General features: G+C 44.3%; 1 protein-coding gene across 4 annotated transcripts in view; it reads right to left on the bottom strand.

Moving 5' to 3' along the window:
* Positions 1–754: 754 nt before the first annotated feature.
* Positions 755–23,888, bottom strand: part of CLIP1 (CAP-Gly domain containing linker protein 1) — a 68,140-nt gene continuing 45,006 nt past the window's right edge. For all 4 annotated transcript variants that reach the window (XM_066609545.1, XM_066609548.1, XM_066609546.1 and 1 more), the window contains 7 exons: positions 22,064–22,178; positions 15,252–15,304; positions 9,440–9,557; positions 6,670–6,820; positions 5,634–5,683; positions 3,713–3,834; positions 755–2,670 (listed from right to left, as the gene is read on the bottom strand). In XM_066609545.1, coding sequence (XP_066465642.1) covers positions 2,448–2,670; positions 3,713–3,834; positions 5,634–5,683; positions 6,670–6,820; positions 9,440–9,557; positions 15,252–15,304; positions 22,064–22,178 — 832 coding nt within the window. In that variant the 3' untranslated portion in view covers positions 755–2,447. The remainder of the gene's footprint in view (positions 2,671–3,712; positions 3,835–5,633; positions 5,684–6,669; positions 6,821–9,439; positions 9,558–15,251; positions 15,305–22,063; positions 22,179–23,888) is intronic.

Here is a 23,888-nt window from a genome sequence, read left to right as displayed (position 1 = left end):
TTGGAAGGGAAACCATGATGCTTGCTTCTCACACCCGGGCCTGGCCTACACATGAAGCAGAATGGTATATTGTATAGTGTCACTCGCTTCAGATGGCAGACAGCTGGCAACATTTTAAAATAGTCTTCTACATGAAAATTCCCTGCAGATAGAAAACTTGCACAACAAGGAACAGAACTACTGGTTCAGTCTGTTCTTCATTGTGCTAGTTTTCTACTTGCATGGAATTTTTCTTCTTTACGTAAGGGACAATTTCAAAATATGATCTCTCCACCTAGTCCACTCTACCATATGTCCATCTCATGTGGCCACATGTATAAACCAGACTTCAGCTCTGCTTATTAGGGACCCACTGATGGTTTCTAAGTTGGCCCCAGAATAACCATAGTCTTCCTGTTTCTTTCTGAAGCAGATGGGTCAAGGTTAATTTTCAGGCCATTTTTGGACTGCTATAGGGCTCTGTCTCAATACCAGACCCCCACAATTTTTTACAATTGGTTCACAATCTTGTCACCAAGCTCCACTTCAGAAATCTCAGGGTTTGGGATGTGTCAGGCTTGGCATCCCTAACTGAGCCCAACTAAACTTTTGGAGCCATAAATCCTTAGGGTCATGAAGAGATAATGAATTTATAGCCATGAAAAAGGATGAGAGACAACGTGGAGCTCACTAAAGTTTCCCCTCTGTTACACAGAACTTTTCATCAATCCGTAAGTTTGAACAACACCAAGGCAAAGGAACAATGCAACGTGTGTGACAAGATAATAACCGCTTTATTAAAAGTTACAGTACACTCCGTTTAGTTCAATACTGATTTCCCTGCTTTTGTTTCTATCACTATAATACATTCATTACTCCAAATGTCAAACAATTACATTAGATTGCTGAATAATGGCAAATATTGTCAGCAATCTGGAGGAAAATACACCGGAGGCATGCATGCATATGTGTGTGTATGTGTGTGTATATATATATGTTTTATACACACACAAACACACACGTGTGTACACGCACGCACACCCTGACACACAAGTCATACAAAGAATTAAATTCCTCTATAATGTACAGACAGCAGGGAAGATGCAATTCTCTTTAACGTTTGAGACATTCAAAAGAAGAGAGATTTAAACCAGCTTATGTGGTCATCACCTTTACTCGGGCTAAGTAGTACACACCATCAACTCCGTGACAGAGTAATGTCATCAGGAATGACACGTGCATTAAAATCAGCATGGCACAGTTTCACTCTAACAGTGGGTTCCCTCCGTTGTAAAGCTTTCTTCATTTTTTTTTGTAAGGTTTTCACTTCTTAGAAAATCCACAATTAATTAAATATTGAATTTTCTGTTTTACATTCATCTGGAACAAAATTCAGACTGGGGATAAATAACTTACTCATCAAATAAGGCTTGAATTGATTTTTAATTTAAAAATAAAACAAAAAAAACACCCTGTTACAGGATACAGAATTGCCAGAAGATTTATAACGACACAAACGCAAAACACATATAGGGGGGGAAAAAGAAATCTCCCAAGATTGAGGTTATTTAAAGTCATTAAGTTACTGTGCTGTGCACAAGAAGGGTCCTCTGAGGAGTTCAGATGAATAGAAGCACTGAAAACAATAAGATAATCTTTTTCCAAAATATAAACCTTTTCTTTTATATATATATATTTATATCTTTGTATATGTACTTATGTACAACTCTACAGAAGCCGAAAGAACGTTGAAAGGGACGTCGTCCAAAACGTGCACAGCATAAGAGGCTTCTTTATAAAAAGATTTCTCCACAGTAGCTTGTTGGCTTACCTGCTTCATGATATATTTTCTAAACAAAATTTCATACCATTAAGAAATCTTGCTGAAATAAAGGCACTACTGATCTCCAGGTAGCGCACCAGAGCTCGTCTGTTTCTTTGATCAAGAGATAACCGAGCAGATGGACGTCATACAAAGAAGAGCTCGTCTCTTAAACTCATTCCAGTGTCGAAACTTTACAAAAATCTAAAAACATACAAACGCAGCTTTAAGAGCTTAGTGCAAATATGAAAATTAACAGCATAATTTTTAAAGGTCTTTAAATAAGCTAAAAGGTAACTAGAGTGTTTTTTTCTTTTAATTTCCTATAGGTAACTGTCGTGACATAAAGGGACGTTTAGTCTTTAGAGATGATGCAAACCCAGAAGTTGGAAAAGAAAGTGGCAGAAGTCTGCCTAGTAGATTATTTATTTGACATTTTGATTTTAGTTTAGGAAAGGCCAGAATAATGAATTTTGCTGTGGAAGAGCAAGCTAACTCGCTAAGTCGGTCAGCGGTGAAGAGGTTGGGGAGGGCAAGAGTAAAAAGAGCTGTTCTTTTTTCCTGATGGCGGCACGTCTGAATGCTGTTAGTGGACGTCGTCCAGCCTAGTGCAGAGCAAAGTTTGTGTTCCCTGGTCTCTACTGCATCAGAAGGTCTCGTCATCATTGCAATTCGTAGCCCAGTGCCCAAACACCTCACAGATTTCGCAATAGGGGCGCTCCTCATTTCGGCTTCCGTGGTAAGTCGAATGTGGAGGTTCGTCTGATGCCTGTGCTTGAGTTGGACAATCTTCAGTGTCATGGAGATCAAAGCAGTCACAGATGTCGCAGAAGAGGCGGGGTTTCTTCTTGGCTTGGTTCTCTTCGTCGCTGTCAAGAAAAAGAAAAGTTGGCAAATAAGGCTGGATGCTCCCCTTTGCTCAGTGGAATGTCATCATCATCATGTTTTCACTAGGAATTGTGATTCTAAAAGGGAGAGGCAAGGCCGTACGGGAAGATGGGAGGAAATCCAGAGAACAAGAATGTATTTAGGGGTGGGCAACCCCTAAATACAAGTACGCAAGGTGCTGTACTTGGGGACAGGTGTCAGGCATTTCAGTTATTCCTAATATTAAAAAGCTTCTGTAAGGTTAAGAACATAAGAACAGCCCCACTGGATCAGGCCATAGGCCCATCTAGTCCAGCTTCCTGTATCTCACAGCGGCCCACCAAATGCCCCAGGGAGCACACCAGATAACAAGAGACCTCATCCTGGTGCTCTCCCTTGCATCTGGCATTCTGACATAACCCATTTCTAAAATCAGGAGGTTGCGCATACACATCATGACTTGTACGCCGTAATGGATTTTTCCTCCAGAAACTTGTCCAATCCCCTTTTAAAGGCGTCTAGGCTAGATGCCAGCACCACAGGTTAGAGGAAACATGCTTTCTATGTGGTATAAATACAGTGCGAGACCAAATGGGACTTTGATCCGCAGCCCTGCGGTATTGAAAATGTTGAACAAACAGTGGAAGGGTGCCATTTGGTAAACTTGAGAAAAACATAATTGAGGGCCACAGCCTCGGAGCCCTGTTTGAGGGCTGTGGGTCAAAGTCCCATCTGGTCTTGCATTGAGTAGCCCCCTCCCATGTGTAGGTGGGTATCCAATTCATTGGGTTGAGTCACAGTGCCACGAAATAGGTGTGCATCCTAAGATTCTCTGCTATGCTCTGGGGTTCTGTAACAGACATGGTCCCTTGGCAGACTAATTATCACAGAAAGTGTTCCTTGAAGGAATGACATTTGTAAGGCACCATCCTAGAAACCGGCATCTTTGCTTCACATTCTGTCCTAAGGGGTTCTGGATGCCAATTCGAGAGGCCTGACTACTGAGCACGCCCAGATTGCCAAATGGCAGCTGAAATGACCAACCTGTCGTAATTAATATCTTCCTCATTGCCATTAAGCGCTGCCTCAGACATCATTTGCACTTTCAGTTTCAGCTCTTCATTTTTCCTCTGAAGATCCACTATGACAGAATTTAGGAAGTCAATCTGAATGGGTTACGGTGGGAAGGAGATATGAGAAGGCAGGATTAAAAACTCAGAACACTTAAGGTAAAACTTTTGCAAGACACATTAGCTAAAAGACGTAGATTATGACAGAAGCAGCATGCAGGTCAGAAACTGGGCATCAAAGCTAAACCACCTGGATTTATATATTGGGTTTATATTGGAGCCTAAAAATAAACACACTCCCTAGTCAGAATTATTTGGATGTGTGAATTTTCACACCAGGAAGACTTATCTTGCAGGGCAATGATAAGCACATTTTGATTTGCAGCAGCTGTTTTGAGTAGTTTACGAGGCTGGACCAGTCACCAGGTGTTGAAGGCCTCACCTCAGATGGCCAATACTAGACAAACCGTAAGAATACTAGAAGAGCCCTGTTAAACCAGTGGGCCATCTAGTCCACCTGTCTGTCTCCCAAGTAGCTAACTAAATGCCTTCAGGAAGCTCACAAGCAAGGCTTGAAGCAAATCTAGTTGCCCCCCACCTGAACATTTATTCATGTCCTTTAAGGGTCATATACTTGTCCCACCCTTCACACAGCTGCCCCTGTTCACTACAAAGAGAGCTGCTTTTCCCTTTCCAGGAGGCATAGCAGAGGACAGCCTCACCCGAGAGAAGAATAGAAGATTTGTCCTGCTGGATTATACCAGGTTGATTAGAACAGACAAAGCCAATTAGGGAAAGAAAACAAAAAAGCAAAGCAGAGAAAGTGGAAACGAACCATATGCTGATTTGAGGAAAATGTTCGAAGCAGCAGCAGCAGCGGAGAGCAAAAAGCAGAAGCAGGGAGGAAAAGAAACCAAGCATTAGTCTGAGTTAATTATGCAACTTAAGCTTATATGCAGTGCGCTAACATGGCGTAGCCCTGGTGGATAACACCTCTTATCCCACACCACAGAGACGTCTCTGCAGCACAGCTGCATTTTTAAGCAGCCCCATTCTGCAAAACCAGCTGAACTGAGCTGAAGGCAGCCGTGACCACTTATGAACTGGTAGTGGAAAAGTATCAAGGTATATGTTCAACCTTCTCCCATAAGACCTGAGCCTGTCCACAAACCAGGGGAGGGTCTGCTCCATTTCAGGCACACCCAGGCAGATACTGGAGCCTTAGTGCCCCTTAGCTGCCTTGAGAATCCTTTTTGCCCACTACGCTTGCGTGAGGAGCACCCCCATTTCTTTTGGACTCCAAAATCAAGCCGCACTGGACTGAAAGGGCCGGACTCCCAGTTATGAATCCACTGGGTTGGAAACAGCATACATCAAACAAGAGCCTGCCCAAGTCTTAGTATCAGGCTTTCAGGCCCTGGCACTAACTCATGATGGGTTGGCAGGTACCAGGTGACAAGGCCTCCCCTGTTGCTCGCTCTTTTTAATTGCTGTTATTCTTTTAGTCTACTGCTGGATGCTGCCTTGAGAAGCTTTCAACCAGGAAAGTTGGACTAAAGTACTTGAACTCATTAACTAAATGATCAGCAGTCCTCCACAAAACAATTGGGCTAAGCTTTTGAACTGCAATGCATCCCTTCCTGCATCCAGCTACACCTTTTCAGTTGCTCCTCCTTATCCAGCCAATCATGAGCTATCAGTTGTTTTGTGCAACTAGACAGAATTTCTGCAACAACTGGCTTGTTTCTACAATTTTGTCACTTTTCTCTCCTTCCCATCAGGAACAAAGAGGGGAGGAATGAACCACATAAGCCGCATGTAATCAACTTGTCAAGTGCTACTTGACAGCTAGTTGGCCAATGGCCACACAGAGCCCAGCAGGACAGAGGCCATACCTTGCTTTCTTCGCTGCTGTCCTCCTGGGTGGTGCCGTCACCTGTGTCATCTTGGAAAAGGAAAAACAGAGGCATGAAGATAGCAAAGGGGGGGATTTTGATCGTACCTGTGAATTTCCCTTCCCTATAGTTCTGGGTTGGGGCAGTTTCAAGTGATGGGAACTTTCTCCTCTTGGCTGGCAGACAGACAGCGCTGCACCTATCCCAAGAGGAGAGGCTTCCTCCCAGACAATCTTCAGAGTTTTCTTTGGTTTTGCCGATTTCAAAACCAGCAATGCCAAGGACCTTTTCTTTTTCTTCTTCCTCTCCACTTTCCTCTCCCCCGTAGTCAGGGTCTGGAGTTGGGGGCAAGTCAGAGGGGGGCTTCAGAGGGACCATGCCTTGTGCTGATTTCTGAACTGATTCCATCCAAAAAAACCATGGTCTGTGAGCAGCTGCAAACCCAGGATCTAAAACTGTGATTTGAAGCAGATTTGCAAGCCAGACTGGTCTAAGCAAACCGTGAACCAACAAACCATTTCGCTCTGTCAACAGAGACTGCTATTTGGCATGGCACTGAGAGATTATCAGGAAAGAGGGAAACTGCACAAACCATTGTTTCAGAGCAGCGACAAGAGATTGCTGGGCCCTAGCAGCCAGCCTGGTTCTGGGCCAGAACTGAACGCCATGGACAGGAGCCTCTCTCCCCTTTCAGCTGGATACTGCCACTGGCTAACTCCCTCACACAATAAGAGGCACTGATCGTAAATAACCAATGAAGGCAATTCCACACATCAAGTGATAACACTTCAACAGTGTACTGCAACAAGAGATCTCATCCCATCTGAGCTACCAATGTCAGGTCAGGTCCTTCTTTGAGAGGATGGATTTGAGACAATGCTGTCTTTACCACTTCAGGAAGACCCCCACCAATGCCAGACAGGCCATAAACTGTGCCCCCCGAATGGTTTCCAGCATGCAGCAAGTTATGTGGTCAGCCCACACTCAGCTGCAACAGTAATGAACAAGGCGGTAAACTGATCAGAGCTGGTTTTACCTGAGGAGTTGGCAGGTGCTTTCTGGCTCTCTCTGAGCTTCTGCTCCAGATTCTTTACTTTCAGCTCAAGTTTCAGCTTATCAGACTCCAGTGACTGAACTACTGAATGTAAATTCCTTGCAGTGGCGTTTTCTCCACGAAGCACTGTGACCTACAAAAGTTAAAGTGGGAGAGAGAACATAGGCAGACTGGAGGAAAATAAATCTAGTAAGCAGATACTGGAATAAACATATACCAGTTGTCATTCCCTGTCAAAAAAGAACACTCTGCTCCACTCCAATTGCATGTGCCCAGGCACTACAGAAACAAAGAGGGACCCTCTCCCCTCTGGCATCAGCCAAAAGACTGAGTTGTGCTCCTTATGAATATGTACATTTTAGGCCTGGGTTAGCACGTGAAGCCTGAACCAAACTAAGTCAGTAACGGAGAAGTGGCTCGCAGTTCCTAGCTGCAAGAATGTGAGTAAACAAATAAAAAGATTGTTGTCTCTCCTTTGCTGGCCAGAAAGAACAGACAACAAGAATTACAACCCATTGGAATGTTTAGCACCTCAGTAGACTGAGGGGCGCCTGATCAAGCGGAATGGAATGCAGCTGTGGATCTCTAGTTGGGAGGGGTAAGAACCAGGAGGACTAGCAACCAGACCCACTCCAAGAAGGTTCTGTCCTCAAAAGTTTCTGATGGGACAGTCTAAATAAGTGAAGTCACCTCAGTACTATTAGCATAAGAAGCATACTAATGAGTGCCCCAAGGGGTGTGTCCTCTTCTTCTTGGGCAGAGTTTTTGGGTGCAACATCCTGCACGCTGTGAGCTCCATTGTCCACCATGGGCACCTGGCCTCACAGGTAGCCTGGAGCTAAGAGATCTACAAGAGTAACTGACCCAGGTGAGAGATCGGGATTAATAGAGATAGCCAGCTAGCTTTGTTATTTTATTGCTGATATGTTTCCTAGATGTTTATGCCTCTAGCATTTTCTGCCTTATGTAACCTGATGTACTCAAACTAAAATCTCTTTTACCAAGTTGTTTCATTGTCTGTTGGGGACAAAGGTTCAGAATCCTGCCTAGTCATTCAGCAAGCTACCAAGTGCTCATTGAGGTCTAGTAACTTGAGGACTGAAGCTTTAATTGGAGAAAGAGCTCAGTGCCTGCAAGGGATAGAGTTAAGCCTAGAGGGTCTCAGTGTCCCTGGACCGAGGCACTGGCACATACAGGGTGGTGGCAGTACTACTGGGCGGGGGCCTTGAGGGCTTTAGGGTTTGAGAACCAAGAACTCTGAGCACCCCAAACCCCCCTAAGTTTACGACACTCCTGTGTCAGTGTGAGTTGTTTTTTTTAAACAAATTCTGCAATTCACCGAAAGCTGCCTTGAGGACTGTTTGGTTGAAAGTTGGAAGAATAAATTCTTCAGATAAATCAGGGGTGGGCAAACATTTAACTTTAGGGATCCTGAACCTTCAACAATTGTATAGAAGAGGGAATTTCAGCAGGTGCAGCTTGTCAGCTCACAGATGACATGCTGCACCAGCTGACATTCTTTCTCCTACACAATTGGTAAAGGTCCAGGATCCCTAAAGTTGAAAGTTTGTCCACTCCTGAGATAAATAAAGGATATACTGTATACTTGTGAACTTTTAGTTGAAAAGTGGTATATAAATACTGTTAATAATAATAATAATAATATACTCAATAGTCAGAAACATTTTGCTGTAAAAGAAAAGGGGAGGGACAATTCATCACTAATCCCATGCTGCACTTAGAAAGCAATAAAAAGGGCAGAACCAGCACACAGAAAGCTTTTAATTAAAGAAACAATTGCCCTTAAAGGCCTCAATATATATTGTTTTCATATACAGTAGCGTCATCTTCGCTTTATATAAAGGTGAAGAGACATATCCCTGCCCCTGTGCACACAAGGGAGACAGCAGATGAAGGGCAGAGGGACTGGAGGCAGAACTTTGCTTGCAAAGACCAGCACAGCAACTGCGTTTTATTGAAAAGGTGGCCTCTACTCAGATCTGCAAAAACCCAGGTGGACAACACACTGGAACCCAATGATTTAATAATGATGTCTGAATTCTTAAAAAAAAAGCAGCTAGTGAACAAGGGACAGCAGCTCCAGAGAAAAGGACTAGTGTGCAAGCAACTCTGTCAATGTAACTGATGAACTTTTCATTTGAATGTGCCCTCTTGTGGCAAGATCTGGTATCCGCACATCCAACTAGTTTTGCATGGGACATCCTCACACCATAAATACCAGATCTGCAACTACCTGATTCATGGATTCCCTTTGTCCATATGGAGCTGAGGAAGGGTGGGATCAGGGCTGGCTCAAGACCTCCTGATGCCTACGATGGTGTGCCAAATGCTTCTCTCCTTACCTGGTGATGTGCCAGTCTCTAGACCTCCCACTCCCTGGATTAGAAAAGAAAGAAGAGGACAGAGCAGAAGAGGATGTGTGGAGGGAAGGGCAGCAGTGGGCTAGAGAACCGCTCTAGCCCACCACTCTCCTCAACACAACCTCTTCTGCTATGTCCCCCTTTCTTTTCCAATCTAGGAAGTGGGAGGAGCAGGGGTAAGTGTATTGATGGACGCGGGCAGATTACCACCTGCTGCCCTGAGGCAACCACCTCACTTGGGGAGCCATCCCTAGGATTACTTGTGTAAAATAAATATTAAAGAGGCAAAATGGGGGTAATTGTGAACCAGTTTAAAAAAATAAAATAAAATCAGCAGATGGTGTGAGTTGTACACTTCTAAAATATGGTACCTCATCTCTGAGTTTTTGCAGTTCTTCATCTCTTTCTGTGATCAAGGCACTAGTAATACTGATGGATTTCTGTAAAGAAGCTCTCTCTTCGTCAATTTCTTTTTTAAAGTCGGATTCTCTAAAAGAGAGAGTCAAACAGTTTCAGAAATTAGGTGCAGATGATCCCATTAACTTTGCTTAAAACCCCAAAAGGTGGGAAGGTGGGGGAGAGCAGATTTTCTGAGAGAAGGCTATATTAATAAGAAAGAGTTTTTGCAGTAGTTTCAGTTCAAGCTTAGCTGACCGAGACGTTTGACTAAAATTATAGGGGATTTTACAAGAGTGGAAATAAAAGCGAAAAGTTTTACCTACATAGATTCATGCCAGAATCTGCATAGCATCGTATCCATTTGAATTTTTAAAAAAATGTTACTAGGATCAGGAGGCAAAGAATCAAAAAAGGGAGAAAGGGGAAGAGTAGCACAGAGCAAGCCTAAACTTCCGAATTTTGTTACTTCTTCGAGTAGCCATGAACAAGCAACCAAAGAAACATACATGCAAAGCTGAATTACACATTTGTCATGCAAAGCATGGATGAAGCTGGAAATATTAGATGGTCCTCACTAATGTCTGTAATGTTAGGATCTCCACTGAAGCCCATTTTCTCTCTCTATCAGACCTTAGCAACTGAGATAATTTTAGAGAGCCATTTAGTGTGGGGCTGGAAAATACGCTGAAACAAAAAGTGAAAGCCTTAAGACTGTAAATTAGTAAAACTTATATTATTCATCATATAAGAAGATACTAAACACACACACACGCACCCCACAAGAATCACAGGAACTGCATTTCCAGCAATAATGCAGGTACTACAGAGTAGAAGAGCAGTTTAACTTGACATCTGTCACACACACGTGTTATCAAGATGTTCTTGATAACATGTTCTTACACTGAGCCAGTGTGTGTAGACTAGGACCAGGGAGACCTAAGTTTAAATCTTTTGTGAATCACACTACTCACAAAGTAATCTTGTGCCAGTTATATGCCCCCAGATTAACCGACCTTACAGGGTTATTGTGAGGACAGTTAGTGGGAAGAGAGTATGGACGTTGCCCTGAGATCCACGGAGGAACTGCAGGTTAAAATCATAATATCCATTTTGATATAAGATGTTTAGATTAAAATTAAAATAAAACAATAAAGGTTAGCTCACTCGGCCTAGAGTCCTGAAAATGGGAAATGCTAAAATCCACATGTAGATACTGAAATCAGCCTAATTTTCAAGGTGACACTGAAAAGGCAAATGGGGAGGAATTGAACAAGTTTCCACCAGACTTCCATCAACCAGTTGGGATACAAGCATTAAAAAAAAAAAAATTCTGCCTTGGCCTTTCAAAATGTTTGGCTTACCAAAGGTTTTTAAGGGGGGGGGGGGACAAACAAAATCCACAGAGAGCTCCTCCTCTAAAAACCCCATAAAAAGGATGGGATCCTACAATGCAATTTCTCTTTGCTTCAATGAGGCCTGCACAGGAAATATTCCCAGTGGACTTGTGCCCTTGATCAGGGATGTAGTCTGTTTCCAAAGTAAAGTAGAAGCTAGTAGAGGTGACCGTGCACATCACAATAAAAAATTAAGGAAGAGACAGTCAACAGGCCCCAAAGTGAAGATTGTTAAAATGTCCACAATATTTTACAGTTAGTGAGAACCACGAGAACCAGCATATGAGATACAGCACAATCCTTGCAAAATAGCCCAGGAATAAAATTTCAGAACAAGCGACAGTGGTGACACGCCACAGAAATCTTTCTGAAGTTATGCAGATGTTTGTTCTTGTAATGGAAGCAGCAAGTAGAGAATCTGGGGGTGTGCAAACACAGCAGCATGTAGTACAGCAGTGGAGTCAAATTTTGGTTTTTATTTTAAAAACAGTGCAAATGCTGAAGACCTGGACCTGCTGTTCAGGGTGCCTTTCCTAAGTACTACAAATGTCTCGCTTGTTTTCATTTCAGAAAAGGGAGATGGCATTTAAAACTGGCAGGAGTGAAAGCACCTTGATTTTAAGGGTTGAGCCTCAGATGATTAAATTAAGCATCAATGTGCTGGGCGTGAGAACTGAGTCCACCTGGGTAAGATCTTGCTATGTTGGTGGTGGTGTTTTTTGTTTTGTTTTGTTTTTAAAAAGCTGAGATGCTCAGAGCACCAGTTTTTACATCACACAGAAAATGTTGTGCTTCTTCTGTGACAACCCCACAGGTGTGGAATACACGCAGCTCTTGGGACGTTTGCAGTGCATCATGTCAGCTCTCCCTTAAAATCATGCGTAGGTCTTCTACAATCCAGAAATTCTCATTTCAGGGGACCTTTTTCTGAAGAGCTCTGTACCTTATACAGAGTCAGATTACTGGTCCCTCTCACCTGTTTTATCGGTGTTTCTCAACAGTGGTATTTGAGATGGTGTCTGGTGGTACTCAAGGGGTCCCCAGACCCCTGTCGCCTGACAGCAAGACCAGCAACGCAATATGACAAGCAGCAGCAGAAGGCTCAGTTCCTACTTTGGTGGGAAGACCTCCAGCGTGCACTTCTCACTTTAAAAAGCTCTCCTGTCTGCCCTGAGCCTCTTCCTGATGTTAGTCGTGTCATGTCTGGCTTACCAGCCCAGAAGTAACTGGCGATAACATCACTGCCAGTTGCTTCCGGTGGTACTTCCAATAGGTAGACCACGCAAAATGGTATAGCAGAGGACAAATGTTAAAAAAAATGCTGGTCTGCACCGACTGGCAGCTACTTTTCTGGATTTCACAGCAGACGTTTTTCCCTGCCTGACTTGGAGATGCTGCAGGGGACTGAACCTGGGACTTTCAGCACGTAAAGCAGGGGCTCTTACCCCTGACTGAACTACAGTCCCTCCTCAGAGGCCTGACTGCTAGGCACCGTTAAAAGGCAGCAAATTATTTTCCTTTAGTTAGTACTATGGGAGTATAATAGCTCAGCTGCTTGTTGAGTTAAATAAATAAAATGCATGGAGATTTGCTGCCTCAGGCAATGAAACCGGGACCCCCAGACTTTGCCAGACAACAATCCCAGATGTTGCCAGATTTCGTTCAAAAGGTCCGATTCTTACCATTATACCCTGAACAACCCAAGACCACAATAGCTGAGGATGGAGTTCTCACACATCTACACTTGCCACACCACTTGCTCAGATCAACCAGGCATCTTGCTCCATGTCCCCCCTGACACCTGAAGTTCAGTGGGTAGACATGAAAGAGACGGAACCTTCTTGGTTGTGACACTCTTCCTGCGCAATGCTCTCCCCCGTCACTGTATTGCTCCCGCCATATGTTGAGATCCTGACTTTTTAGGAGGGCCTTGGGATCAAATCACCTGAAATGCTGGTATTCTTGATTTTTCCTGCTCTAGCTTTTATGGTTTCATTAATTCTGTACTGACTTTGACGTTTAATTCTGTTCTCTGCCTTGGATCTCTTTTAGGAGAAAAAGGCAGAAACAGTGCAAGCTATGGCATGGGGGAATGCAAAGGGGAGAACTGATCCATTCCCGAGGGTCCACCAACTGTCAGAAGCAACTTTTGGGGAGGGAAGGACAGGAAAGTTTCATACACTTTTGTTTATGTATCCCAACAATTTGCAAGATCAGTCATGCCAAGAAAACTCATCAGCTTTCTTGCAAGACAGGAGTGCAGTCACTTGAAAAGTGTAATTTCATGGATCAGAAGGTCCATTTAGACACAGTTTCAGACCAGATCAGAGAAGCAGTTTTGTATAGGAAATCCAAGTTCTGTTTACAATACATTCCAAGTGCTGTTTAAAGCCACAAGGGGCTCAGTTCACAAGGGCCACTTCCTGAGCAAGTCCTGTTCAAAGGAATGGAATTTGCTCCATTTAATTGAGTAGATTTGTGCTCCTGTTCAGGAGACATTCCTAGTGGATTATGCCCAGGGCTGAAAAATCCATCCAAATCACATGAATTGCAATCAATAATCCCCCTGTTAGGGTGACCTCCCCCCCCAGATTCTTCCCTTGCCACAAAAAACCAGGAAATTCCAATAATGAAGCAAGTACCTTAAAGTGATACTGGGCAAGCTTTAAAAATGCAAGATAACAAGAACCACATGTTAGAAACATGGAGGAGAAATGCAAAATACAGTAAAGGAAGAACTAAATTTGCACTGAAGTGGATTCTGTTGTTGTTGTAAAAAAAATTTAATACTGCTGAGTTTTTTACGAAACAAAACAAAAACATAAAAAAGCAAGACACTGAGGGAACAGAAGGCAGCCAAAATATGTACAACAACTTTATTGGAGAAAAGAAGTTATTTATTGTAACGCGGATAGACTTTCTTTAGTCTTACCATTAAAGACACACAGATATAGCAAGGGAAGCAAGGGTAGGAAAGGGAAGAGAGAGGAGTGAAATGAGTATTGAGAAAACAGCGCAGGCTCAGAGACAGTCAGACAGTCAGCAAATCCACAATGGGTCTTAATGAGCTGAAGTAACACTCCAGCCCCTCTTGAGCTGGAGAGTTCTGTATAGTTCAGACTAACAACACCAACTGCCCTCTTTCAAAAGGAACACTTTTTTGGTAGGGGGAAAAAAGAGTAATCCCTGTGATGGAAAGGTTTGGGGGGGGGGCAAAGTTCAGAGCTGGAGTTCTGGCCACCCCTATCCTGCCTGAGATGTCTCATCTTACACAGTTCAAGGGATGGGCTGTTTCTGTGGGGTAACAGCCAGCCCTCCCTCCCTCCCTGGTGCCTCTAAAGCTTCTTTGGCCTCCTTTTCCCTCTGAAGGGGCCTGGATTATGTGCCAGGAACCAGGAACCGCTGCAATTTACCCATATACTCCCTAACCCTAATATCTCTTGCCGCAACTGTAACTATGTGAATTTTAGTTGTAAGTTGCCTTGGGAGGTTATCCTGTCTAAAAAGCAGGGCACAAACTAATTTACATTACAGAAGTTAGAAAGAAACCCTCCTGCAATTCATAAAACTGCACTGTACAGAAATAGGCTTTATTTTACTGAATCAGGGGGTCCTGGTTAGTTTAACTCTTGGATGTGCTATTGCAGCACTAAATAGCAGAGACATTTTCTGCAGCCAACCTGCCAGCACACTATGGAAATGCAACACATTCATGTTTCTCTGCAAGCAAGCTTGCTTTTTTCCATCATGATGTTAAGCAGTAACAGTGTTAAGTGCTGGATTGTGAGAGTATTAATTGGGCAGCGTAGACTGAAGGAGGGAAGCAGCATAACCTAACATAATTGGACATCTTCCCGGGTGCCCCCTTTCTGAACTGTGTCCCTGGGTGGTGTTAAAATGTTAATTTGGAAGCTGCTTTGTTCTCAGGCTTAGCAGAAGTCTGGCAAAAAACACTCTATGGAGAACATTGAGGCTGCTCAGCGGGAAGGCTTCGTGTTATCCTTCCCATCTGCAAGAAACACACTATTCCACAAAGCGCTAAAAATGGCTCTGGTCTGGGTGCTGAAATGCAGAGAACCAGAGGGGAAACATCTAACTGAGTAACAGGATGGCAGGTGCTAGGCTACATGATGTTAAATGCTTCCTGAAAGATCAAGTGCTTTCACGCAACTTTTAGTAATGAGAAGGATGTAGCTGTTTGCCATGTATTTAGCATTTCACATGCAAAGACATTTCAAAACAGCTGAAAGGAGCCGTTCAGAGTTATTTTGGTTACAAAAGGGAAGCAGGAATCAAACAGTTCTGTCATGGTTTTATTGCATCCCATTTTTTAAATGTCTGTACACACACACACACATACACACACATACTCTCTCTCTCTCTCCCTTACCTCTTTTTCATCTCTAATAACTGGTTATTGAGGACTGATCTCTCTTCGTCCAGCTGAAAGACAAAAACAGAACAAAGTGACTTTTTCAGCACATTCAAGATCAAAATGACTACCGTCGTGCTTCAACATTTGGTGCCCTTTCCCAATTGGTAGGGGCTCCGTGGAAAGGCGAAACATGCTGGGGCTGTTTCCACCTTAGCCTTGTTTATGAATAGCAGCCATTCCTAGCAGGCACACATTCTTTACTCACAAGTGGTCCTCCTCACATGTTCTGTCTGGCAATGGTGCTTAATCCCTTCCAAACCCATAGACCCAGCTGTCAGCCAACGGCAGCCTTGGAGGACTCTCTCTAGCTATTACCCTCCATGCAGCTCAATGAGCTCTGGCCTTGAGGAGGTTCCAATGGCTCATCACTTCTTCCTTAAAAATATCCACAAGAGGTCTCATACAGAACAGACATCGTTCTGTGCTGAGAATGTGCTTGAAGTCTCAAACAGCTGTTTTGGTCGCAGCACAAAGCACACCCCCAGCTTCAGAGAGGAGCTTGCCTGCCTCCCCCACAAAGGAAAGCCATACATGCTCTTTCACTCAATTTCAAAGCTTGCAGTGCAAGTGAGAGAAACTAAAACCTCCAGGAAGTGGCAAGAAAGGAGAATTGGAAGGAAAACAACTCCAAGTCCTTAAGGAAACCGGTGACTGGTTTCCTAAGACTTCCAATACATAACAGCTAATTTCAAACTGCTTGAAAGCTGCAATGTGTCAATCTGAAATCTGGCATTCCAGAAACATCTCCCCAAGCCAAGTGTATTATCTGACTGGAAATTCTTTAATTACAAAACTGCTAATTATTTATATAGCAATACCTATAGCTACCCCTTTTCTCAAGCACACAAAGCAAAAACCGCTTTAACCTTTCGATGTCAGCATAAATCATTCATGAAACTATAGAGTCCTTAAATTTGCAAAGCGTGTCATGCATATACAGATTTGCTAACAGACCCTGGCCAGAAATTTATATTGTTACCATAGTGACTGCTCAAAAATACCTACAACATATGTTAAAAACCCAATCACACTTCTCTAATTTGCAGACTGAAAGATAAGGACATTCTGGGGGGCTTTTTGCTGATCGTTTCTTAACTTTCTCCTGACCACAGGAATCTATGCAAGTCCTTGTCCAATGCACACCTTTATGCAGATGGTTTCAAAGTGTCTAGCTCTGGAGAATCCTGCTCCTTGATTCCTTACACAAATGTTGACCATGCCAATGAGGTCTCCTCACTGCGCTGTGAGAACCAACCGTGAATCCCAGACCACACCCTATTCTATTCAGCTGTGCCTTGCATGGATCTATCGTCAATAATAAACAGATTGTCTTGTCTGCCGTTTCTGATTATTAGAGGAGTTCTTAAATGTTTTTATTTTTTGCACATTTTTTTTGTTCCTCAAGGAGGGAAAGTGCAGAAGGCAGTGTTATGTGTTTTTATTCCAAGGGTTCATTTTTATTAATTATAATTATAAAAAGTGTACTAGGTAGATGACATTGGTGGTATAGCATCAGCAGATAAAGCCACAGTCATTACCCACGCACCCCCCTGTCCAGCCCATTATTTTTTTTGCAGATTTGGGGTTTTTTGTTTACAAAAATGACATGTGTTTCTATTTCATTATTAAAAAAAAATACTGCTGTACTGATTATATTATTGCGGAACCTCTGCTAAGATCTGAGGAAACCTCAGGTTTGTCTAGAACCCAGTCTGAAAATGACTGCCTTGTCAATAAACAAGTACGGCTAATCACAATCCTTGGCATCTTGTCTTGGAAGGGGATGCTCTGCTTGTGCCAACACCCCAGTACCAGCTGCCAGGTTTCCTTGTGACACTTGCAGGAGTTGGGATGTTGGTGGTCACTGTAAGAAAAAGAGGACGCAGCAATGGCAGCAGAGGTTGGGCCCTGCACAAATGACCTTGGGCAAGAGAGCTTTCTCAGGTTCCATCCTCCCCCCTCTGCACTCTGGGGATAATACTGACCTACTCAGTCATCTGTCCTTGTAAAGTAGGTCAGTATAATTATCCCCATATTGCAAGTGGGGCTGAGGAATACTGGTTCACCTAAGGCTGCTTGGGGAGCTCTGGCAAAGGTGGGACTTGATCAGCTTAGCAATTACATTATAGTAGTACACGCTTCTGCTTCCTTCCCTCAACCTCACATGGCTTCTACCCCTTTCTCTGCTGCTTAATGATATGCTCAAATCACTCTGCACACTCAAAAGCGATATCTAAATACTGCAACTACTAGTACCACTGAGAACAGAGACTCACGCAGTTGACACGATGCCCCTTGGAATTTAAAAATGATTAGAAGGTGCGCAAGGAGCAGCCACACAGCTTCACTCCACTAAAGGGGACTTGGGCTGCAACCCTATTTATGTATGTGGGAGTGACTCAATGGGACTTACTCCTGAATAGACATGTATAGCAATGTACAGGCAGGGGCAAAGACTGACCAACTGTAGATTATGATGTGATGTTGAACCTCACCTCTTGCAAGATGCTGGTCCATCTATGAATGGCTGAGCCTCCCAGGAGCAAAGTCTTTTCCTGGCTCTTCAAAAACAGCCTTTGGACCTGCCTGATTTCAATGGGCTTCTCCATCAGTCTCCTGTGGAGTTATTTTTTTTGGCTCCACTGCCTGAAATCTTTTTCTGTAAACTGAATGGTCACCATAATTTTTTGCTTCTACTCTTGCTTAGGTGTGGTTGCTTTATGTTTGGTTGTTAGTTGCTTTGGTGGAAATTTAAGAAAAACAGGATGATTTATTGTTTGGTAAATAACTAAACCCATGCTTGCTTTCTATGCTAAGCCCTTCCACTTGGGGGCTTTGTAAACTCTCTTGAAAGGCAAAGCCTGGGGCTTGCTCTGGCGGAGGTGACCAATAAGCCACCACAGACCAACAAATGTTGAGCTCCAGGACTACCATGTCATGTTTCGACACTCATAATTTGGTTGCCTTTCCTTCTCTAACCATAATAAGCCTCTTACAAACCAAATTTAGCATTCCATCTATTAAGAAACAAGCAGTCCTACAAACCATATTCATAAAGTGCTTTCTTGGAACAAGTCCAGGCCTGGAGCATGAACATACAATAAACTCTGCTATGTTAAGTTAATTAGTCTGGGGACTCTGGCTGGCTCTCCAAAGAGATAAAAATAGCTGTAAGAGGCTGAAGCAGTTCTTGGGCGCCTCATGTCACTGTCCCAGTTTCTTCCCTACTTCACAATGGCAGTTGGTATAACTTTTGCACCCAAGCAATACTCAAGGCAGAGCTTCGGGAATTCTGCTATCCGCAAGTTGCTCTACAAGGATTGTCAACAAGCTGCAACACAGTGTGAAACCTGTAGTCCTGAGGATATCGTTTTTTAAAGAGAAAAATCATATTCCTACTCCTCATGTTTGTACAGAAAAGCTTGGAGAGGACTCCATGCTCAACCCTCAGACACTTCGTCGCACAAACAATAATGCCAAACTATTTCTAAACCCAGACTCATGCATTATAAAAAAGATACTAAGCAAGGATATGCAAATACCTTGGATTGTTCTGACTGCAGAATTTGGATTCTTTTGTTATCTTTGCACAACAAGCAAGGAGGACAATAAATGAGGTTGTGTGAATATAAATTGTTCTGGAGGAGTTGGACAGGTTTTATGACGTGTCACGACTAAGTGTATGTTAGGCCTAGGTTAGCATGTGAAGCCTGAACCAAACTAATTCAGTAACGGAGAAGTTGCTAGCAGTTCTTAGCTGCAAGAATGTGGGTAAATAAAGCTGCAAGCAGGTGAGTAAATAAACAAAAGGATTGTTGTCTCTCCTTTGCTGGCCAGAAAGGACAGACAACAAGAATTACAACCCCTTGGAATGTTTAGCACCTTAGTAGACAGAGAGGCGCCTGATCAAGCATGATGGAGTGTAGCCGTGGATCTCCAGTTGGGAGGGGTAAGAACTAGGAGGAGTTAGCAACCAGGCCAACTTCAGGAAGGTTCTGTTTCTCTAGGGCAGGGGTGTCAAACTCGTTTCATACCGAGGGCGAATGGCATTCATGATGCCTGCTGAGGACCAGAAATTATGCCGTTAGGCAGGAAGTGATGTCATTAAACAATTCATAACCAAAAATAAGCACTTTTTCTCACTTAGGAATTCATTAACTACAAATGACAGAAGAGAAAACATGCAAATCTTTATCCTATTTCAAGGTATGGGAGAGCCCAATTTTTGTGGGGCTGCCCTTTTAGCAGTAACACCTCAGCACTGCTCAGCAGCTGAGAGCCTGAGGGCCGGATAAAAAGCTTCCTTGGGACACATCCAGCTCCAGGGCCTTATGTTTGACACCCCTGCTCTAGGGTTTGATTGGACAGCCTAAATATGAAGTCACCTCAGTACTATTAGCGTAAGAAGTATACTAATGTGTGCCCCAAGGGGTGTGTCCGCTTCTTCTTGGGCAGAGTTTTTGGGTGCAACATCCTGCACACTTGTGAGCTCCAATTGTCCACCATGGGCACCTGGCCTCACAGGTAGCCTGGAGCTAAAAGATCTACAAGAGAAGCTGATCCCTGAGAGATAGGGATTAATAGAGATAGCCAGCTAGCTTTATTATTTTATTGCTGATATGTTTCCTAGATGTTTGCTAGCATTTGCTGCCTTACTGTAACCTTATGTAACCTGATGTACTTAATAAACTAAAATATCTTTTACTGAGCTGTTTCGTTGTCTGTTGGGGACAAAGGTTCAGAATCCTGCCTAGCCATTCAGCAAGCTACCAAGTGCTCACTGAGGTCTAGTAACCTGAGGATTGAAGCTTTAATTGAAGAAAGCGCTCAGTGCCTGCAAGGGATAGAATTAAGCCTAGAGGGTCTCAGTGTCCCTGGACTGAGGCACTGGCACATACAGGGTGGTGGCAGTACTACTGGGTGGGGGGGACCTTGAGGGCTTTAGGGTTCGAGAACCAAGAACTCTGAGCACCCCAAATCCCCCTAAGTGTATGACATGGTGGCTTAGCGCTGGGATTTCGACTGAACTTTGTGGTTACACTTAAGGCAGAGGCAAACCTCTACAAAGACTTCAGTGGTTCGTTATTTTGGCAGTAAGGGCTGTTCTGCCTCAACAACATTAAGCAGAACTAGCATAAGGTAGAAGATAGCAACATGATGTTCGGAGATCAGTTGCCTTTAGATTTTGAGGAGGTGGAGGGATCTGTGGAATCGATGCCAGTCAACATACTGGATTCCCAAACCCCAAGCCCAGTAGAAGAGGCTTACAGATCTGAGTGTACCACCTGTGACCATGGAGGATGAGAGGCCCCCGAGAGGATACTCAGGGGTGCGCCGAGCTCAACTTACGGAGGAAGACAGACAGAGGTTCAAAGCACATGAGTCATGAAGTGCCAAGGATCAGAGATATCGGCAGAGGCACAACATGCCAAATTTGGCTGCCAGCAGGTCTGCTCTCAGATTTCAACAAGAGTTGGATGGATGAAAGTGATGCAGAAAGTGATGAAGACCCTTTGATGTTGCCGAGGTCAAGCGTAGGCTTATGGCAAGGAACTGTTGTAGAAGGACAAAGGGACGAGTGGCCTGCCGTGCAAAAGCCAGCACTGTACTCCACAGTAAGAGCACAGCCTCCTTTACAACCGACACCTGAGCCTGCTGTTGTGGACCCCGTGTTGCCAGCTGCAGTGCAAACGGCTTCCACACCTTCTCCATCCACTCTTGCACCAACAACCCCACCGCCAGACGCTCAGGCTGACTGTACCATTTTCCTTTTATTCTTATCTGTGAGACACTCGAGGTGTGGCTAGAGCTTTTTACCAGATTATAGCCCAAACCTAAACAGGTATACTCAGAAGCATGTCCAATGGGACTTACTCATTGTGTGTTTAAAATGGGACCCTATGGCACCAAATGTTCATGGGCAACTCCCATTCACTTAAGAGGAGCTTGGGCAGGAGAGATTCCCTGCTGAATTGTGCCTGTATATTCTGAAATATCCTGCAGAGACCCTTGCAAGCCAAGAAAAGCTCTAATTGCCATGCAGACCCAGAAAGTCTCCACCTTTATCACTGCAACTGCAAAGAGATGCACTGACATGTATCTCAGTGCAAAATTCATTCACCAAAGGCTCATGCACACTTTTCCAGTACCAGGAAATATACACACTCTCTCACTCTTCACATTCAAACAACAACCCTTGTACAAATTAGCGTGTGCTCATTTTTAACAAGTTGCAGCCGATTCTCATTATAGAGGTGCTGCTGCAAGGTAAATCAATCATTCTGGAAATTAAAACACTGAGAGCAAGGATGTCCATCCTCTGAAGATACACACACACACACACACACGCACGCACGCACGCAAGCCTTACACTGAGACTAACTAGCACTTCTCCCTATGAAATTTTCTCCTGCAAAGGATTCATTACGGGTTATGCAACTCCTCCCCACTGCCTCACAATCTTCTGCAGGTGATGTTCAAATACTCGGATAACGAAGAGGAGAGTGACAACTGTGGTGCACTGGGGATGAACTGGTTTTGCATGGGGCCCATGAGCTTTCATCAGTGACAATTGCTGACAAGAGTTCACACCACAAGAAAACCAATTCACCCCTCGGGTGGCTCAGCTGTCTTGCTGTTCTCCTGGAAAGGTAAATCCCTCCAATGATATACATGCATTCCAACATCTCTCTCTCTCTCTCTCTCTCTTTGTGCAAACCTCCCTGAAGCAGACTCCACCTCTGGAAACCCCAAACGAAATGACCTACCTTCTGATGACTTGTGACTTCTCCTTTGCCGAGCTCCTTGCCAAGTTTAACGTTCTCTTCTTGCAAGGCTGCAAGCTGCTGGGACTTCTCAGCCTCTGCCAGCTTTAGCGCTTCTCTGCGAGGACACAGAGCGCATGGTTACCATAGGAACAAGAAGGGCAAGAGGGGGAAAAAACAGTGGGAAAGAATCGGCTTTGCAGCTTGCAAAAAAAGAAAAGCAGCAAGTAATGTGCTTAATGAGATCTTTAATAAGGTGGCAACCCACAACCCAAATGTACACTCACCCCCTCCCTCAAATAGCGTCAATCCTCGAAAGCAGAACAGTGGGCGTCAGCGTGGGATAACTCTGGGTTTTGCTACCCTACACCCCTTGAGACAAACCAATAGAAATCCATCAAATACACACATCAGGAGCTGTAAGAAGACAGGGTTAAATATAGCTGTGCTTCGTTCGGTTTTTCTCCCATGAATGGAACAAGTTGAGAGATGAGGGAAGAGGCACCGGAGTACAAATGCACAACTAACCAGTTTTCAGGATGCCTTATCAAACAGTTTCTAAAGATTAAAAATCCCCCCCAAAACTAACTCAGGAGCAAATGCAGAACCAAAGAACCCAAGAAGGATTAAGTTATATAAGATGACCCACAAAGTAGCAACTGTTTTATTGTCATGGCTTGAGCAGATGGGATGGTTTTTTCAGGGAATGGTTTTTTCAGCCTCCATGTTCTGAAGCAGTCACCACTGAGTGCTAGTTGCTGGGGGGGTGCAAGATGGGAACTTCCGTTCAAGCACAGCCGGCTTTCCGCTATGGGCCACTGTGGAAAAGAGGATGCTTGAGGGACTTTGGAGTGAACTGATAAGGGCTCTTTTGAGGTTCTTAAAGGAAACTTCCATCCATCCCACTGTAAGTTACGCAAGAGTTATAACTAACTGACAGATGGCATCTGGTACTCATAACAAGCCCTCAGCCAGCCCACTCAAAATCAGATGGTTTTCCTGGTGAACAATCCTTACTTACATCACTAAAAAGCCTTGAGATAATGTGTGTTATGAGCTCAACAATAAGAGCAGTTTTGAGCCTCAGTAAGCAGCCTTGGATGATTCTTGGATTTCTGGATAGTAAGATGAAGTTTCAAGTAGTTATATAATTCTGGTGGCACGTGTATTAGCGCGCCACCGGCGTTTACCCTGCCCCCTCACGAGACACAGGACGGGTCAGCCTCGCAGCCGATTGGCTGGGGGCTAATTGGTCTGGGGCCACGTGCAGGCTGCTCGGAGAAGCCCGCGCAGTCGGGACCAGGCAGCAGTCACCCACCCGCCCACCCTCTGGCAGTCCGAGACTAGCTGGTCGCCTTCTGGGGCCGGGTAGGAATTTTTGCCATCAGCCTAATTGGCACATCGGTTGGTGGTTTTTTGCCTACCCCGGACTGTGGAGTTAGGGGCGGAATGGGGGTTTTCCATAGGTCTTCTTGGTCACTTTAGGCAGGTGTCGTGCGGGTTTTGGGTAGGTAAGGTCATATCGGTGTACACCGCAGGGTGGCAAGGGCCGGGTGGACTCCACGCTTGGTCATGCTGGCATTCCCGGCTGGGTGACGCAGGCTGGATGAACCTCGGCCTGGTGGTAAAGGCGCACCGCGGGTTCGCTCGGGTGGCCTGAGCTAGCCTGCCACCCTGCCCCTTCGGGGTGACAATGAAGGGGGCGGCAGGCTTGTACTGACGCTGCCCAGAGTCTGGTGTGGTCGCCCAAATCAATATAGGGGGAAGTAGACGGGCAGCTCCGTTTCCCCCATGTAGAACCCGCATGACTTATTTGTTAGGCCCTGTT

The sequence above is a fragment of the Tiliqua scincoides genome, chromosome 14 (assembly GCF_035046505.1).
Source record: "Tiliqua scincoides isolate rTilSci1 chromosome 14, rTilSci1.hap2, whole genome shotgun sequence".
In the NCBI taxonomy this organism is placed as follows: domain Eukaryota; kingdom Metazoa; phylum Chordata; class Lepidosauria; order Squamata; family Scincidae; genus Tiliqua; species Tiliqua scincoides.
Note: the sequence above shows the minus strand (reverse complement) of the source record. Positions and strands in the feature narration are given on the sequence as shown.